General features: G+C 41.2%; 1 protein-coding gene across 2 annotated transcripts; it reads right to left on the bottom strand.

Moving 5' to 3' along the window:
* Window positions 1–6,404: 6,404 nt before the first annotated feature.
* LOC146386129 (ectonucleoside triphosphate diphosphohydrolase 7-like) lies at window positions 6,405–19,861 on the bottom strand. 2 transcript variants are annotated; one of them, XM_084932173.1, is made up of 14 exons: window positions 19,664–19,861; window positions 18,958–19,056; window positions 18,523–18,708; window positions 17,565–17,770; window positions 14,983–15,133; window positions 14,628–14,731; window positions 14,445–14,504; window positions 14,169–14,317; window positions 13,904–14,070; window positions 11,929–12,130; window positions 11,693–11,812; window positions 11,493–11,578; window positions 10,262–10,423; window positions 6,405–9,537 (listed from the first exon to the last, which is right to left on the bottom strand). In XM_084932173.1, the coding sequence occupies exons 2-14, from the start codon at window positions 18,963–18,965 to the stop codon at window positions 9,321–9,323; spliced, it is 1,818 nt and encodes a 605-aa protein (XP_084788299.1). In that variant the 5' UTR covers window positions 18,966–19,056; window positions 19,664–19,861; the 3' UTR covers window positions 6,405–9,320. The 2 variants fall into 2 exon arrangements, with proteins under 2 accessions (XP_084788299.1, XP_084788298.1); XM_084932172.1 differs by having other exon boundaries at window positions 18,958–19,059.
* Window positions 19,862–20,046: the final 185 nt, after the last annotated feature.

The raw sequence follows: 20,046 nt of genomic DNA on the forward strand, positions 1-20,046 counted from the left end.
TGCTGACCTCCAAGTGCCCGTCCCCGCTCTGCTCCACTGCTCTCATTGTTGGAAACACTCTGGCTTCTCCAGTTTCAAAGGCAGAGGAGGCCAGGGAAGCGGCACTTAGTCAGGGACCCTGAGTAGTTTATCCGAACCCTTCTAATCTCCACCGTCACCTCCACCCTCTGCCACACTCTGATATCTTTAAATCGCCCTGGTAGCCTGCGTCTCGATGCCCCGCTTCCTTTATTGCTGACCTGGAAACTTCCATCTGGAAGGAGCCAGATGGGGCCCAAGTGTCAGTTTCAACCTGCAGGTCCATATTACTTTTCTCCATCAATTAAATTGAAGTGGAAGGAGCTAGACGAGGCTTTGCCAGTCGGTGCCTCGTGTGTTATCATTGCATTTAAATCAGAGAGCGGAACATCTGTTTTTAGAACATCTGGCAGTGGTTGTTTAAGGACTCTGACTTTGTATGATTAACAAGGTCCTACTTGTGCACACCATGTTCTGCCAAACCTAGATTGCTTGCAAACTGATGATAAATTATTGAACATTTTTATTCAGGCAGCAAGATACCACAACTTCAAGGCTTTAGAGGAACTGCTTGGTGCTTTGGGAAATACTGTTGCTAAAGGTTAAATCGTACCTTATGAGGTTATGTGTGAGGCTTTGGTCTTGTGTTAAAGCAGCGGTTGCAATGTCATCTTAACTAATTTACTAATCTTTTATATGTCTTTATCAGAGTGGAATTTGAACTCTCGCCATTAACATTTTGGCAGCAGCTCTGTTGTTCTTTTTGGAGCTGTATTTAGGCTAGAGGGTGAAAGCACTGTACTGTCAGCTGAGGCCAGCAAACTATATCAAGAAACTGTTTGGTTACAGTACCCACAAAGAGATTACTGTTAATTAGGTATAAGTGATAAAATATTCAAATTGCAGTCATCAAAACTCAAACACAGACTTGTTGAAAGTCCACACAAGTTAGAAAGTCACATTGTTTGTCAGATAATTCCGTTAAAAAATCCTCAAAGGCACCAGCACCACCTTTAAAGCCGGGACATGCAGTTCAAGCTGAGGCTTAGCAGGATTCATATGTCCAGCAGAAGCAGTGCGATCGCTGTCCGCTGGCAGTCTGAGAAAGAATCATCTCCCTACACTGAGCTCCGTTTCCAGGTGGAGGACGTGTACAGTCTGGTACAACTGGGAGCTTCTCTTGCTTGTGCTGGTGTTGGTTCGTCAGCCAGCTGTGGAAAACAAAAGTTAGGCTTCCAATGAGCTGAAGGGAAACCAAATGTTAAAAGCAAGAGAAAGTGTCACTGTGCTTTTCATGCTGTAGTTTTTGGATCTTAGACACGTACATCATCCACTTCTGCCGATGTGCTGTCAGGATCTTGGAGGACACCAAAGGAGTGTGTTTGGAGTTGGTGAACCCCGTTTATGCAGACAGACACACTTAAACAACTTCTGCTTTAGGAAACAGTCATTGCCTAGAGCTGCCTGTGTCTGCACCTGTCAGTCAAACTGGCCATGGCCAGAAATCCAAATGGGTGAATTGTAGTTGCCGTAAAGTGGGAAATTAGCTGTAAAGACCAAAACTATATATTGTACCAGGCTGTAATCATGTTCATAACAGAAGTTGGGCATTTTAACATGGGAGTCTATGGGGATTGGCTTGCCTTTGAGCAAGCCTCAAGTGGCAGTTAGACACGTCTGTGGTGCCTTTGTTCTTCAGCCACAGAAGCTGGTGTTTAATAGAAAAGTCCAAAGGACACTTTCATTTCTGTTAAAAAAGTTATTCTTTTGTACTTTTCAGGGGAAATACAGCTGATGTTTTGGCAGGACAGTAACGTATGCAGTGACCAAAAATGCAGACATTCATATTCATTCTCACAGAGCATTTCGTACTACTAGTGGGTTTTGAAAACCTGCATGGTTGTAGCATCCGATACGTTAACAACGTGCTGCATATGTATTGATGGCACAGCCGGTGGCAGCTGAGACACACCTCGTGGCTTTAACCAAAACCGAGTCAGTCGTTTCTGTCCAGATTGATGATGAGTCGAAACCAAAGGCCAGTTGTGGATGTGAGCAGTTTAAAAAAACAAAAACAGAAAAACATGTCTCATTAGAAATGAAATAATACTTTAGTATTCTAGAGAAAAATCCTGTGGAGAGAATAAAGAGTGAACAATCACATCCCTGCTGGTTCTTTAATCTGTCTGAAAACACACTGAAAGATGGGAGGAAAGGAAAACTAAGAGACTAGCAAACATTCCACAATGCCATGTCATATACTGTACAGCAACCCTGTCTCCTCCTCTTCCCTTTCTCTCCCCCTCCCACACACCCCTGTCTGTCTCTCAATAATCCAGTAATCACAATACTACAGTAATACTTTGGACCTGTTAACACATTAACTCATCTTTATGTAAGTCAGTACGTAATCCTTAATAATAATCAAAAAAAGAAAAAAAATACAAGAAGTGCCGTACAAATAGAAGCCTAATATTTTTTGTTTTTGTTTTGTGTGAGTGTACTGTACACCTGTATAATGTATATTTTAATATTTATATGCAGCTGTTGTATTAAAGTATATTTTTAAAATAAAACACGAGTTTGTTCTTTTTATGTTTTTGCAGTATATCAGGTTAGAAATTAAGCATGTGGTGATATTTCCTGTATTTAATGTAAAACTGTATCTGTGCTAACTTTTGTAAACACTTCAGTTGCTGTTTTTACCCCTTCTTAGTGTGACAGAGACAGTGTTATCGATTAATGTGCTCTTTATTGTTTCTCTTCATTTCTCTGAGTGGCAGCCACAGTCAGGATTTGCGTTTCCCTTTAGGGATCCTGAAAGGTTCACAAATACTCAACAGCTCCCCCAGCAGGCCTCACAGGGTTAGAGTGGCAGTTATTAATGTGGGTTTTTACATGATATCATACCGAACACAAATGTTTAGGAAACATGATAACGTGAAGCAGACAGTTAGAAACAGAAAGACTAACAGTAGTCTGGCTCATATTTCTGTTAGATAAACCAACGCCTCAGAGATGAGCAGAAATACTGAGGTATATGCCTGCAAACAAAACGTTAGAGATAGAATCAGCAAGGGAGAGTGATACACTGGGAACAGTTTTTATACGTTTTTTTTAAAAGCCATTCAATTTGCAGAAGAAGATGCCCAGAACCAACAGCTTTTGGATGAGTCCAAATCAGCCTACATAGAAAGATTGTGTGGAGGAAAAAAGCCACTGGAATACTTCCAGACAGAAAATTTGGATGCAAACCTAAACAAAATTCACCAAAAAAATTTACTTAAGTAACAGAAAATGATACTGATCCAAAGCATATCAGCTGACAGTGTGTTAAAATGTCCCTTTTATAATCCTAAATCCCCCACCCCCAAATGTAAAGTTACCATTTCTTACCAGACCCTCTGTTGGCCGTAGCATAGAGGCAACTTTCACCACAACTATTTCAGAGATGTCTCGATGCATGCTCAATGATCCAGGTAAGGAAATCCCAAAAATGGGATCTGGATGTAGCAGTTTCAGTAGGAGAGACGTTCGGTCAATCATTGAGTGACTTTGCTCTCTCTTCGAAGAGAAAGGGAATGTCTCAGGCGAACAATGGGCTGTGAGGACAGTTTCTTGATGATTAATATCTGTTTTATATTATTGTGAAGCACTTTGTGGTTTTTATCCTGTGAAGAGTGCTATATAAGTCAATAAAGTAAAAATAAGTTAAGTAGTATGCAAATTGTCATTATCATTGATCAACAATCACTGATCAAAGATCAGTGATATCATTCACCACATAAACAGGGTGTAACTTTAACACCAATTGTCTGCATGATCAACTCGGTCACCTATAACATCTCAAAGTCTCTGGCTTCGATCTTCAACCCGTTGGTAGGCAGCTCTGAACACCACATCCAGAACACTTTGGATTTTGTTGAGAAGGTGAGAAATGTCCTATGGAGGCAGATGAAACAATGGTCTCGTACGATGTTACATCTCTCATCACTTGTGTTCCAGTCACTGAAGCAGTGGAGGTTGTTCATAAGAGATTACAGGATGAGCCCAACCTCAGCAACAGGACCACTCTCACCACAGGCCAAGTGTGTTTGCTCTTGGAACTGTGTCTTAATTCCACCTATTTCACATACAAAGGTCAGGTAATACTGACCCATGGCACCATGACAACCCATGGTGCACTAACCCGAGTGTGCCATGGGTTCAACATTGTGACCAATGTGGACATGAAAGAAGTGGAAAAGAGAACCCTGTTATCATACCCTGGAACAGCACTAAGTCATTGGTTCAGACACCTTTGTGTCAGGATGTACCACAATTCATGGATTGCATTAATTCGGTGGACCAACACATCAAATTCACCAGGGAGGATATGAAAAATGGCAGGTTAGCCTTCTTAGATTGTAACTGGGTGTCATCAGGACGCTACAACACAGAGTGAACACCAACCCCACAGACACAGCGGCCAGGAAGAACATCACATCAAGAAGGCCCCGAGTAAATGTAGTTATCCCAGCTGGACATTTGTCAAAGCTGGGAAGGCACCTAAAGAAAGCTCCAGCCGATCCAGGAGAGAAGGACAACTGCTGCCTAAGCGAAAACCCTCAGTGATCCCGTATGCATCTAATAATAATAATGTATACTTTACTGATCCCCGTGGGGAAATTACTCTCTTTGCATTTGACTTATTCACTCAGTGAAGCAGTGGGCAGCCACTGAGCAGGAGCTCCAGGGAGCAGTGTGTAGGGACGATACCTTGCTCAACGGTACCTCAGGGTAGCCGTTCAGTGGATTCAAACCCCCGCCTTTCTGATCATGGGAAGGTAGGCAACCACTCTACCTACTGAGCTATCCCTGCCCTGCGCTTTCTCTAAACGCCACCGTGTCTCTGTGGCTTTCAAACCCTAAAACACGCTGCGTCAAAAATCGGTCCTCCCCAAGGATCGGGTCCCTGTTTTGTCTGTATTATCAAATTGAACATATTAGACCTTGATGTTCTTTCCCCATCTGATGATGCAAACAAATCCTTTATCCTTTATTACGTTAGCAAAGAAAGCCTTGATAGGCTTTCTTTGCTAACGTAATAAAGGAGTTTTTAGCACAAACTTTTCAGATGGCCTGTCACAAAGGCCTGTTTGAAGACCCGCAGAATTTGTCATTACTTTGTTGGTTTCATTTTTTCAGATTTTTTAAATGAACTATCTTTCTGATTATAAATGCCATTTGGTATCACATTTGGTCATTTTATACAATAAAAATCATGTACTTGTGGTGATTGTAGTATCCAAATACCACTGTCCAGAACAGACACAGTGAAAAGCAGTCTTTCTCAAATCCATTCACACTCCCATCGCTCTGGATGAAAACTTATGTAAGTTAATGCATTAAAGATGAAAAAATGCCTAAAAGAAATCTTCAAACCCTGCTAACCTTCTGATCTCCTCACACATGCACAGTCACTGAAGCTTGTCAGATTTTTTAGTTGCAAAAGATCCATTAAATGGCACCATTTATTTGCTTACATTTATATCATCTACATGTGATCTGTTGGTTTATTACCTCAGACTAACAACAATGCAAAATCTACAGCAACTTATTATGAATTGTGATTAAAAAAAACTTTATCCTAAAAAACTTACATTTAATACCAGAAATGACCTGATATGATTTGATGGGAAAATGTTATAATTTGACCACAATGAACTATATAACTGTGTGTTTTTGTTTATACATTTTGAAGCCTTGACTCCAGCTTTAAGCTTAGCTGGATATTGCACAGACATCCTGCTAAATATAATTTCATATACTGAAAAGTTAGTCCTCTTAAACAGTCTGCTAGTATATTTAATCACACAGCAAAGTTTTATTATTTGTCAAACAATAACAAAACAGCCACTAAAAGTTCCCACATTAGAAAGCACAAAAGTCTGTTTCAGTGACTCAAACCAGCTAATGTAAAAAAAGCAAACAAACCCCAAAACAATTTAAAGGGGGTGGGTGATCATAGAAAAAGTTGCTAATCGGTGTCCCTGTGGAGATGAGTGTCTGATTGTGTCACTACTTTTCTACAGTTCCAGCATGATTACACTGAACCCTCATATGCAGAGTCCAGAAACAATGAGTGAATGAACGTGGTTATTGCCATTATTTGTATACAGTCTTTGATTTTAACATGGGTCTCTAGGGGAAGTGATTGGACTGACTCACTTTTTCAGTCAGCCATTGGCTGCCCAAAATGATCCCGTGGCTATTTTGGCACTTGGATGTTGGATTTTCATATCCAGCAGTTGCTGCTTTGCTTGAACACAGCTAACATCATTTCATGTCTGCTGTTAGTTCTGTGCATTGTGTGAGGTGTGCTATCAAGAGTCAAATCACTTGAATTACAAAGAACCATTTATTGGGATTGATTCGGTTCACATTTACATTAAAAGTACCACAATTAAAAACATTGAAATCAAGTCTCCTCTTCAGTGAATTACTGTTCAAGATTGCACAATGCCCAGCTCTGGAAAGACAGTCAATGACTGGTCCTCCGTCAGGAGTCAAAATATCACAGAAGCAGCAGAAATCTTAAAAATCCTCATCAGGATGGATCAGAAAGAGGTTTGCAGTTTTTTTAAACATAAGAAGTGGAATGAAACAAAATGGACCTGTTGGCACTCAAGTCTCATTGATTAAGAATATAAGAGTGAAAGTATTTGTTGCATACACATGGGAGAAACGTTACAAATGAACACTGACGATTTGATGAAGACAAGTCAGAACTCATCTATACGAGGAGCAGCAGAACGGAGAAAACAAGAGAACATATTTAACGTTCTGAAATGACGCAAAGCTCTCAAACGGCTCCGCTTGTCTAAACAACAAAACATTCACATTAGCACCACTTACAGCTTACAAAAGGACAGTTTTCTTTGAAAACAATGGAGTCATCATCGTTCAGCTGGATGAATCATGCCCCGTCCCACTGACAGAAATTGCTGTGAGAAACTCTGAGCCATACATTTGAATATTTAAAAACAATCCACTGTAGGATCTATGATTTATATGAGTTCTCAGGAAATGTCACCAGGTGTGGCTCAAACACATATTTCTATCTTCATGGTTTGCTGCACAGCTCAATCAGTTTGTCAGCACATGTCGCTCAAAAACAAACAAAAAACAAAACAGTGATTTCAATTTACAGCTATACAGTAGACACAGAATGGAATACACCTCTTTGTCTGCATTAGGCTCTACTCCTAAAAATGGCTTTAAAGTAGTTCATCTTGATATACGAAACACAGACTGAGAGCTGTTCTGTACTTTCGTTCATGTCCCAGTATCCATCTAAGCCTGAGGCACAGGAAGTGTCCCTCCCCCTTTCTCTGAGTTATTGCATTCAAAAATCAGACAGCATCTGCTTAAATCAGGCCTGCAGGTTCTTCTTCTGCTTTCAGTGCCTCTGTCCAGACTCTGATTAAGCCTCCTTGCTTATTTCAGCTAAAAAGCTTCTTGGCCCTGCCTACCCTCTGATTAAAATTTGGTTGGACGGGGGTCTTGGCAGGACAGCAGTGGAATTCAAGTATCAAACCATGGTCTGAGGCCAAAGTGATGCAGCTGACATCATCAGTCTGCAGGATTGCTTTGAAGGAAATCTTCCCATCGAGACGAACGGAGCTGTGGGTGAAAGCCGATCTTTGATCATGGAGGAATGGTGACAACAAGCTTTAAATCAACTTGCACTAACTTATAATGAAATGCCAGTTTTGGAGAAGTGAGCAATTGAGCTGGGCACAAAGGCTGAAACAAAAATAAGTTCTCAGGTATGAAGCAGCTTAGGGTTTGTTACAGATGTCATTTCACAGATAAAGGGAAGGTAACACTGGGCTACAGAAATGATGGCGGGGGGAAAGCACAGGACATGTAGGATACAAAAACCTGTATGCAAAAGTGGCAGATTTTTCCTGGTATTTCCCATCTGCAGAAGCCACTGACACAGGTGAGTAATGTTTGGCATGTTGTGGCATAATGTTGTGTTTGTGTGATATTTGGAGATGTAAACAGCATGCAAACAGGAGTCGCGTTAAAATGGAAGTCGCTCTATGAGCACATGCATCATATACCATCCAGTCATATATGTACACAACCTGTCTCGTGATGGGTGGTCCATATAAACATCTGGCACTCATTCAGCCTCTGCCTACTCTCAGCTCTGCTCGCATTAAACTTAGAGTAGAGCTCAGGCTGCCTGGGTTTGTTTTATGTGGACCCAATATGCTCATTTTTATCCTTTGACTGTACCAGAGTAGCTCTGTATGATTCACGTCTAAATATAATCCTTATTTAACTTATACTGGGCCTCAGTGGAGCCCCCCAGTTCATCTTCTATCTAAAGTGAACTGCTTTCGCTCTTGCAACCTTCCCTTTAAGCCAGCGGGGGCTTCTGTGCTCACAGTGAGTGTAATGTGCCTGAGATGCCCATATTTGGGCTATCCCCTGTCACTGACATCATATAGAGCCAAGGGTAGAAAAAACAATGTCAAACTGAGTGTTTAAATCAGTCTGAAGCCTGAGCTTTTACCCACAGAGATTATTGCCCAGTGACTGACCTCATTACTTGACACTTTTATTTCATACGACCACCAACCACTGTAACTGTACATAGGTGGGAAAAATGTTAAGGTCCCCTTTAAGAACTGAATTTTTGCGCAACCGCTTTGACTTTCAATATGATAAAACAAAAAACAAAACAATTAGATGATAACGAATGACCACTCCCTCTGCTGTCCTTTTAGGTGACTTTTCCTCTCCAGTGAGCCCATATTGCAAAATTATCTCTATCCTCTCGTGTTTTCTCCTCAGTCAGCAGTGGAAACATTAACAACGACACCGCATCCAGGTTAGCCATCCACACTGCCTGTAACCTAGAAATAAGATATTCGAAGGAATGGGTAGCCCCCCCCCCCAAAAAAAGGAGTGGTTTGATCCTGTAAACCTGGGGTGATTCTTTTCATCCAAAGTGGTCATGAAGAGAAGAAAGTGAGCCCAGAGTCTGTCTCTCCAGTCTGAGGTGAGCTCTGTACGATCAAAGGATATACAGAGGTGTTTGATTTCGGGGCTCATTAAACTGTCTCCATGCTGCGATGTTTTTGTCTGGTCTCCTCTTACATCATAATCTACCAAATCACACGCTTTTCCACTGAGTAATTTCTCCCTTCCTCAACTGTCCTCCATACTCACATTTTTCACACACAGTGAGGCACATATAAGACTGTATGCGATTAGTGTGGAGCCTCCCGTCCCAGACATATTTCTCAGGGGAGGAGAGCCTCTCCCTCTTCCACCCAGAGGAGGTTCAGGACCTCGGCCTGCCGCTGCTCCCGTTGGTGAATCCTCCGCAGGCGCAGGATGTAGAGCAGGATGGCCAGCACCACCACCAGGATGCAGAGTGAGAACAGGTGGTGGTTGTAGACGAATGAAGAGCGCAGCCAGCTGGGGTGGTTCTGCCGCAGTGCTTCCTGCTGCAGGTCCCTGGAGAAACAAGCGGGGCAGAGGAAGCACATGTTTAATCCAAAACAAATCCTTGCTAATGAGCAGAGCAGCAGGAGCAGCATTCTGTTTAGCTGGTGTATTATTTTTGGGGGGCAGGTTTAGGGAGGTGGGAGTCAAGTTATAACTTTCTGTAACTGTTTCATTTCACGGATGTAAAGAGGATGTTTTAAAAATCTTTTCAGGTAAACAAACTCTGTTTATATGATGCACTGTGCTTGTTATTATTAATTTGTGGCTCTCTTGCACAGCGTGTCTTTTGTCCCCCACCAGTCAAAGCAGTTAGCTGCTCCTGTCTCAGCCTGGTTCTACTGGAGGTTTCTTCCTGTTAAAAGGGAGTTTTTCCTTCCCACTGTCACCGAGTGGTTGCTCCAAGTGATTGCTGGGTTTTTTCTGTATTACTTTAGCGTCTTTACTTTAGAGTCTAAAGCCCCTCGAGGTGTCAGGTGACAGTTGTTCTGATTTAGTGCTACATGAATAAAAATGAACTGAATCTCTCTATAGCTGATTTTAGACCGTGACAAGATAAAGAAGTAAGCTGTGTTTTTCATAGCGAGCACATTCCTGTGACACATCTTGTGTTTTTCCCCAAACAAACCTACAAGTTAAAAGGTAACTCAGTGCAGGGATAACAGGAGCAAATCAATGAAAGTAAAAACCAGCGTAAGTTAGTGTAGAGTTAAAGTGTGACATATCTGACAGTTACCTGAGAGGCAGGAAGCGGGTTTTGTACAGGATGGCCCCCAAAGTCCACTGGACCTCTTTGTCATAAACCAGCTGGGCTGTTTTCAGGTTCGGGTAGTTGGTGGGGAAACGGAAACCAGAGTGTAACACTTCATACACCCAGGCTGACTTGAAGCACTGATACCTGGGGTAAAAACAGCACAATAATGGGTCAGAGGAGGATGAAAGTGACATCTGAGGGCAGGAAAAACAAAGCAGCCATTTAGATTTACAGCTGCAGATAGAGTCATGCAAATGTGCACCACCTGCAGGCAAAAAAGGGAATAACTTTTGCAACTTTGCCACCAGCAGTATATCATTCTTTCAAGAATCAAAACACAGTCTGAAGAGTGATGTAGCTGACATCATTAGCCCTTGCACTTAACTGCAAAGCCATATCAGTTTCTGGGGTGAACATTTCAGCTGGTACATGACGGTAAGAGTTGCTTTTTCTCTTTTTTTCATGTTAGGGATGTCACGTCATAAAGACTCACGTGTAAAATTTGAGTTTGTTTGTGTATTTATACAGAATTTATGCATAATTTATAGTTAATGACGTAAAGAACTGAGAAGTGAGCAATTTGGAAATATTTGTTCTGTTTATTTTGTTTACTGTCCTCGAAATGCTTGGATGTGCCTGTGGCTCCTGGTGTTACTGAAATAATCCACTGTTGTGCATTGGTAGAAGAATTGGGTCAGCCTTACTTACCAAGAGTTTATGGGCTGAAAATCAAGTTCAGAGAGATTCGTTTATATGTGGAAAGCAGGAGAAAAGAAGTATCCTCATTTACAACATACAATATGATCTGCAATTAACTGCAGTTTGCTAGACTGAATAAATATGTGTGTATCTTAAATATGTGAAGATTTTAGCCACAAACATGTCCAGTTCTAGAAATTTGGTTTGCTGACACAAAAATAAACCACAAACCAACGGCTGACGTAACTTTGCCCATTTTCTACATATGGTCAGTGAAGTAGTCGGGGAGTAACTGAAGAGTTCCTCCTCATGTGGCCTAATAAAAGTGAATTGGCGATTGCGATAATTACACACTTCACATCTCAGGTTCTGCTCTTTGCTATGAAAAAACTCCCACACAGAACTGGAAAATTCTCAAAAGATGCCACATTTATTTGTGTGTGTGTCGTTTGTGTGCAGGTGTTTCCACGGATAATTTATAATAGCATGAAGACAGCCAGAAAACTGAACTTACTTCAGTCTGCTGTCGTCTGCCTGTTTGGAGTAAAGGTGGTTTTCCAGACGCTGTTTCAGTGTCGACCACTGGGTAGAGCAGTAGTCCTGTTAAATAAACCGAAACATGAAACTGAACTTTCACTGAACAAACACAGAATGTTAAAATCTTTGATCTAATATATTTGTCTAATGGAAGGACTGGTGTTGTGTGTCTGTTACCATAGAAGCTTTGGAGTATTTCTCACTGTTGTACTGTCCTCCTATCCTGAGCACGTCCTCCATACAGTAGTAAAACTCAGAGAAACCATAGAACTCACTGTTGCTGAAGTTGATGGGAGCCTGCAAAAATATTAGGTGCCAATTTTTCTTTGCATCTCTACTTTATAAAGAATCAGGGAAAGACTGAGCAGTGATCAATACCATAAACAAAACCTTGCTATCATAAAGGTCCATACCTGATAGACACCTCTTGGTGACATAGTGCCATTATGGAGACCCAGGAAGGGTCGCACTGCCTCCTGACACTTGGTCCAGTCACCCTGACCCCTCAGGTGCAGCGTGCGATTGTCCCGGACTATTGTTTCAGTCAGTCCGACGGGCAGGCAGGAGTCCAGGTACGGTTTGTCCTTACTCAGACCCGTCTGTGTGGTTAGATATCTGGACAATAACATGAAAAAAAATTAAATCTACTTCCTTCACTTAGCTACACTGAAAGAATGTGAGGTTTAGAAAAATAAGTGTCTACAATTAGATAAATCAGTGAACCATTAAATACTTGATCAGTTACAGGATGTTTAAAAGTCTGAATCAACATTGTCAAATCAAGATAATTAATTATTCATATCATTTTATACACAAACGATTCCCAGTCCTGAATGTATGTACACTATGTTTCACATCACATGCTCCAGATTGGATTTTAGAGAGGATGTGTGATTGTGTGCAGGTAGATGGCGCTGTTTTTCTAGTTTCTGAGATTAAACCAAGTTAAAGGCAGACAGTATTTGTACAAGGTTCAGCAAAACCTGGAAAGAAGCAAATAGAGAAAACAGCTGTGGGAAGTGCCAGCTTGACTTTGGGTAAGAGTAATACGAAAGGCATGAGAGGAAAAGACACCGTCTAGATGCTGGTCTCTTATGGTAACACACCTGGGAGACAGGTGTTGATTTTTGTTTGCTTCAGCTTACTTTTAAAGTAAATTAAGTTAATGTGCCAATCAGAATTCTCTGTCGTTCACACACATTTAAATTCAACAACTGAAAATAACTGCAAACAGCTTTTGGGCTGCAGTAAATACTGACATCCTGTTACTCTGTGGAAAAGGTACTCGCTCTATTTGGATCCACACAGATAAGAAATGTTACATCTCTTAGCTTTGAGAGCTGCATTGCAGGAAAGAAGACAAACAGCCCTACATTTTAAGGTTAGGATGATGGCTGTAAAGTGAAAAACATACCAGCTATATCGGAACCAGTCCAAAATCTTTGATTTTCACATCTGTAGAGTTTATTATACGGACGTGGTGACAATGTAAAGACAACCTGCAATTCTTATTTTCAGATGAAATATGGGAGCTGTTTAACATTGTTCTCTATGGAAGAGTTGGATGGAGGAGGCATTTATAGGAGAACCTTAATGATAATAACACTGATGAAGGAGGACAATAATGGCTATGGGTAAAACAATGGCTCTAGAGGGAAAACTGTCAACACAGCAGCAGTTGAAAGACAAAAAAATGTGATTCATTTTTGGACTTGTCCCACTCTACCCCACTCTAACCGATCCCACAGACACTCATCATAAACTCTGAAACGGGTGAAAAAAAGCATGAAAACTGGAACTGAAGAAAAACTATAAAAAATATTGAAAAGACAAATACAAGCTCAATAGTTTAATGTCTTGGCTTCGTTTTAAAGTCTGAAAGGTGTCTGTAGGTGAACGTATGTGGAAGCAGTTAGAGTTAAAAGAGGAGCAACTTAAAAGAGGGTTTAAACACTTCTCTCCATTGAAATACATTATAAATTTTGTTGAATAAAGTTGAATATTTCAAAAAATATAAAAGTTAGAAATGAGAAAAATACAAGCAGATATGTAGAAAACAAGAGCAATCTAACGGTGGTTGAATGGTTTTTCTAAGTTGAAGGTGATAGCTGGTGAAAAACATACACAATACAGGATAATAATAATGAAAAATAATAACAATGATTTGGATTATAATGCTGTGAATGCTTAATCTGCATTCACACTAATTAGAAGTAAAGTGAATGTTATAATACATTGGCTATAGAATAATAACAACTGCCTGTAAATATCAGTTTTACTGTGTAGCTCCGTCTAAAGGAAAAATGAGACACATATCAGTTATGCAGCTGTAATGCAAAATGTAGATATTTGCAGGTGCTTCAAGCATAAAAAACACATGTGACTCACCTGTTCTTGGTGAAGGTGCTGTTAAAGAGCTGGTCCTCGTAGCGCTGCCTGGCCATGTTTCCTCCAAAGCCCAGGAACGTGGTGACATACACTCGGTACACGTGTTGCGTGTGCTCGACATCACAGCCCAGATTAAACTCTGCGAGGAAGCTCTTCCCTGCCTCCTTCTGAAAACCACACAGAGGTGTTACGCTAATGCAGACAGGAGCAGCCTTCCAGGCTACATCACAGGCAGGACAGGTCAGTACTTAGTGTATTTCCTTACTTCTTGAGGTGAGTTGAAGGTGATGGCGCTGGGCACCTCATAGGCGATCTGAAGCGAAGCTCCACCCATATCCATGATGCCCACTGTGCGCCGTCTGCTGATTGGCTGCTGGTTCTGAGAACTTGTCGTCACTTCGACTGTGGCGTCCTCTAAAAAAAGATTTTTTAAAATATTTAAAAAATTCCACCCCCCAAAAAAATAACAATTTTGCATAAAACACACGTGAAACAAACATTAGTGTGAGTTTGGTAAACATCATGCCTCCGTCACACTCACCCTCATCAGGATGGTCGAAGCGGCCCAAGACAAAGTTAATGCCAATCCATGCATACACTCCTACGAGGTCACAGGAACATGTCGTTTCACAGTGAGAAGACACAGAAACAAGCAGGCAGCAGTTAGAAGTGTCAGATTTAAAGAGTGCCACTATCAGCAGGGTAAACAAGCCTGTCAGCTCACCTTCCTGTTTCCCAGAGATGACCTCAACATGTGAACGGGAAAAGAGGAAATCAAACTCCAGGGGGACATCGGTGACAAGATCCTCTATAATGTCTGCCTGCTGCCTACATGCAGAGAAGTACAGCATAAAACGGGAGGTTTTGTTCACAATATAGAAATACAGAACAAATGAGGAAAGCTGCAAACCCTTCATTTACAAGGGACAGCCAATCAGAAGAAAGGTGAGGGAGACTATATCAGCTTTACTAGAGTAGAGTCAAATGGTTCACAGTGGGAGCTGGAAACAACCATACCAGGTCTCCCTTAAAATACCATTAGATTAAAAACTGATGCTGTTGCGTGGTGTTCTGTTTACCTCTCATGCAGCAGCCGCATGCCAGCAGTACAGAGGATGTAGAGTGGAGTCTCTTTGTGTTTGTTCTTTGGGACATGAGCAGCAGCAAAGCTGAGGAGAGGGTGGAGGTAGTCACTGGCCTGCGTTGGTGTGGTTGCCAGAGTGGAGATTCCTGAGAGAATACACACACACACAGTACAATCAGGTATAAAATACAAAATTCACAATTTTTAGCTAGTTATAAAATCAGAGCTAGCTAATGCAGAAAGCTAATACGTCACCCATAATGGAACAGAAAGAAAATCTAATGCTGTCAAGATAAGATGAAGTTGAACAGGGTGAATTTGGGTCGTAAAATGACTAATAAATGACTAATATATAGCTATAGTTGAGGTTTCACACAAACACTTTACATGACATGATCTAAAATATATCAGTGTGTTTTGGTAGGAATAAATGCTGAATGATATGAAAAATCTGGAAGTATTTGATGCAGATCACTGAACTAGACAAAGCTAAGACATCAGCATTATAACCTTACACACCACACACCAATCATAAAAGCCTTAAAAGGAAAACGATTAGAATGGTTGTCACACAATGATGTCCCGGCATTCAAAGGGTCAGGTTTCCTTTAACTGCAGCATTCGATCTAATCTGCCTGCTGTGGCAGAGATAAAACAAAGTCGCAGGGACTGAAAGCTCCTCACCACTGATGTGACTAATTATTAAAAGGTACAGTGTGTAAAATCTAGTAGATTTTTTTACCCCTCCCAATTTAGTGCATAATCCTATTCTTACTCAACATGCCAGGTGTCTATTTGTTCTGGAGGAGGCTGTGAACATTTGTGGAAGGAGTCGGATACAAGTCGGGAGGGTCACATATCTAATCTGCTGACATTAAGTAATTGTGATAATATCAGCCATGGATAAGCATTAATGCACAGATCTGTGTGTTAGAGCTTTGATTTTAGTTCAGGAGATGAGGCCTGAGGTGAGGAGGAAGAGGATGAGGTGGAAATGAGGGGAGACAGAAAAGTGATGGATGAGACAGATGAAGAGGAGGAGAACGACATAATGAAAAAGAGATAAAGAAAATATACATGTACGAATATTAAATGGTCCTATCATTTTAATTTTGGGATCTTTCAATTAGAAGTGACTTATACGGCAGTGTTCTTTCCAGATTCACATGCTCTGACTTTCACTTTTCTGGCCGTGAGCCAAAGGGCAAACAGTGAATAAGAAATGATCTCGCTGTCGCCATCATCTTCTGTCTCACTGGCACCGTCTGGCACCAAAAACAAAACAAAACAAATAAACAATCAGTCTTTGCCACTTTGTTTCTGGTCTGTACATAAGGCTTAAACAGTTACAGTTAAGCAAACCTAGAAACAATGTTTCTTCTAATTGCTCATTCATTTACGTGAACACTGTGATTCATCTTATGCCAGCCGACTTTGATTTACCTCGACTGCTGAGCATAACTAGCCTTTCCTAAATCTTTCTGGGGTGGCTGTAGCTCAGGTGGCAGAGCAGGTCAGCCACTAATCAGAAGGTCGATTCCAGGCTGCTTCGATTCCAGGCTGCCTCCTGGCTGCATGCCAAATATCCTTGGGCAAGATACTAACCCCATGTTTGGTGGTCAGAGGGCCCGGTGGCGCCTGTGTCCGGCAGCCTCGCCTCTGTCAGTGCGCCCCAGGGCAGCTGTGGCTACAATGTAGCTTGCCATTGCCATGTGTGAATGTGTGTGTGAATGACTGAATGTAGTGTAAAGCGCTTTAGGGACTGAGTAAAGCACTATACAAGCGCTGAGTAAAGCGCTATACAAATGCAGGCCATTTACCATTTCTGACTGAGTATAAAGAGAAATTTAGTACTCTGATCTGCTCCTGTTCTGTTAAGGGTACACCATTTATACAAATGTAACATTTCCTGTATATGTTTCAAATTAAAAGCCATTTAGCATTTTAATACACAGAAACTGTTTAGTTCTTATAAAAAGCCTTTTACAGTGAAACTTTTGCAAACTAATTTCCATCTGAAAAAAAAAAACATTCATAAAATTATCAGTGGCTCACAAAACTGGTCAATAACTCACATGTTATTCTACCACAGCAGATAATAAGAAAGGACGTCTACACTACAAGAAAAAAGGGAGAGAGAGAGAGAGAGAGAGAGAGAGAGGAGGATACAAAACAGTAGGATGTGAGGAATATGTAGGAGGATGAAGGACGATAAAAATGGACAGACAGGACTTTTCAAATCCAGACAAAGAACTTTAACCACACATTCATACAGTGTTTAATTCTATATGCTCTAAGCACTTCATCTACCGCGCATCCAAGGCCAGCTAGGAACTTCCACTTAACCTAAAATCCATGTCTTAAAACTTTGATACGTAAAGAAAGGCCCCAGCCAATCAGTAGACCTGAACTAGAAACGTTGTGGCTTTGAAGTTCTAACCACTGTACACCATACTGCCTGGGGAGTCGCAGAGGATCTATTCATAAAACCAGTCTAACATTTGCTCATGTAGAGCTATACGTTCTCAGCAAGCTTTCACACTCTGTACAAACTCCGAGTGAGCTTCGCTTACTCACCAGGCTTGATCTTCTTGACGACAGTGTTGCGGCTGCGGTCCCTCATTTGTCTGATGTCCAGTAGGGTGTGGGGGTTCCCGTTATGGGGCGGCCAGTAATACACAAAGATCCTGGAGCCACTGCTGCCACAGTCCACCACGATGCCATAATTCAGTGAAGGGTTGAGGATGTCAGTAGCCTCCATAGACTCAGTGAGGGAGAGGTATCTGAAGGAGAGCAAACAGAAACATTAGGAGATGAAGAATATACTCAGAAAACTGCACTTATGTACCAAAGAAAGCACAAAGGTGTCAAGAGCTTAAATAATATCCACAGACATGCTTCTTCCTTTAAATCTTCTTGAAACAAATGTTCTACACATTCATACAAAGAAACTGCAGAGTGCATTTACATTTTTCCAAATGATCTCCTTATTTAGTATCTTTCCCTTGTTTACTGAGGAGAACACCTGCAGTCAGTCCCACACACTGAGTCCTTTCAACAGTGCTCTCAAAGCTGGTTATCTGTTTACCATGAGCTTTCCACTCGAGCACACTTGAAAGAGAGGAGGACCTGCATTATTTGAGCTCAAAGAGAATATGATCGACATGGCGGCACTTAAGAAATTTTCTAGACTTCATTGCTCAGATTAATGGTGGCTGATTATGAAATGCACCTAAATTTATGGCATGTTTTGGCATGCTGTTTCACCCTCCTATTTCCTTAGAACCATGCTTCGTTTAGCTTAGCTTCTACAACACTGACTGGAAAAGGTTTTGGGACTAGATTTCTGAAATTGCATTTTCTAACAAGACAAACTAACACAGGAAGACAAAAATCTATTAAAGTGAGCCCAAAGTAGCACATAAGAGGAAAACACGTTACCAAAAGGCTTCCAGATTTGCAAGAGGCCACTCTGTCAGCCTCTGTGTACGGCTCAAATAAAATGAGTTTATTTGTTTCATTTCCGTCCACTCACTTGTTAATTTGGGTCCCAGACCGTCGCTGGGTGCCCCATAGCTGCCTTTGGTAGGTTTCCAGAAGGAAGAAGGCAGAGGTGATGAGCAGCAGCAGCAGGAGCAGAAGCCTCTGTCTTGGGGCACAGCCCAGAGACAGCAGGGACATGCTGCAGTACCAGGAGGCTGGCAGGCAGGACAAAGTAATCCTGTGGAAGACGAAGAAACAGCAGATACTGTTATATACAACAGCAGCCATTTTGACATAAAACAGTAGGTAAATACAAGTTTAAGTAATAGCATTACTAAAGGCTCTGTTGTGTTAAGTGCTGAGCCCACAGTAACATAAGTAGTAACACCTGTGTTTCCCACAGCCATGGAAAAACATCTGTTAGCGTGCCAAGCATAAGGGCTTCTCAGGAATACTCTGACAGCAGAAACTGTTATCGGTTTATTACCTTGCCATGTGTCCACGTCAGCAAAAGTACAAAATGTCACAGTCGTCACCTCATGGCGGCTGCAGGCTGATTATGATGTTGTCAACTGAATTTTTTTTTCTGCTGGAAGGGAGTAAGAAGGGGGGAGGGGGGAGAGAGGCTCAGCGGACTTAATGCTAATGCCCTGTTGTCTAAATGCACGTAAAAATAAAAATAAAATAAAAACTTTACAACACAATAAATACTTTACTCTAATCCAATACACTGTTTGTCTTCGTAAGGCCTTAATTTTACTTGCTACAATCTCAAAATATCGAATTTATTTGTAACACTTGCAAACAAACAAATTACTCTAGCCTGCCTGCCAGAACAATAAGCATATTGTGCTTCAAATCTGTGATATGTTTTTAAATCCCCTGCTGCACTTGTTAGACGCTGTCGTTAAATAGAAGAGGACCATTTTAATATAATCTCTGCCTTTTTTTCCACGGGTCAGTGTAACTAGCCTACCTCTCAGTTATATAAGCTAAAACCGTTACATAAAACACAATAACTGTAACCCAAACCAAATAACAGAGGGAAAAATACATTCTATGCTGTAATAATTTATTGGCTACAAATGTAGCTATCGTTGTTAATAACGGTTCAATTACAAACCGGATACGTTTACGAACAACTGATAACCATCACAGCACCCGTATGCTATCACTCGCTCTTATAAACGTACCTACAGAAGCCTCTTCTCCACCATGGCAGTAACAAACATTAATAATACTTGTTTGTAGTTCGACAGATAAGACGATACGATCCCTTATTCTCTCGCCGCATCACCGTAAATTATTAGTTTAGAGAACACGACGAGGAGACGGAGAGGAAATGACCGAAATTTCCGGATAGCCGGTTGGCTACGTCATCAAACACGAAAGGCGAAGGCTTGCTGCATTCAAGCCTGTAGGAATAATCAGAACTATGCAATTCGGTGGAATGGGAAATATTTTATTTATCCGACATATGGGGATTATTTTATTACAACAACTAAAATAATAATATTAAAAATACATCAGACTATACCGATCGTAGAGTGTGTATGTACGATCATACACTGGCAAT

The sequence above is a fragment of the Perissodus microlepis genome, chromosome 6, assembly GCF_051167445.1.
Source record: "Perissodus microlepis isolate ML-2025 ecotype Zambia chromosome 6, ASM5116744v1, whole genome shotgun sequence".
Lineage (NCBI taxonomy): Eukaryota > Metazoa > Chordata > Actinopteri > Cichliformes > Cichlidae > Perissodus > Perissodus microlepis.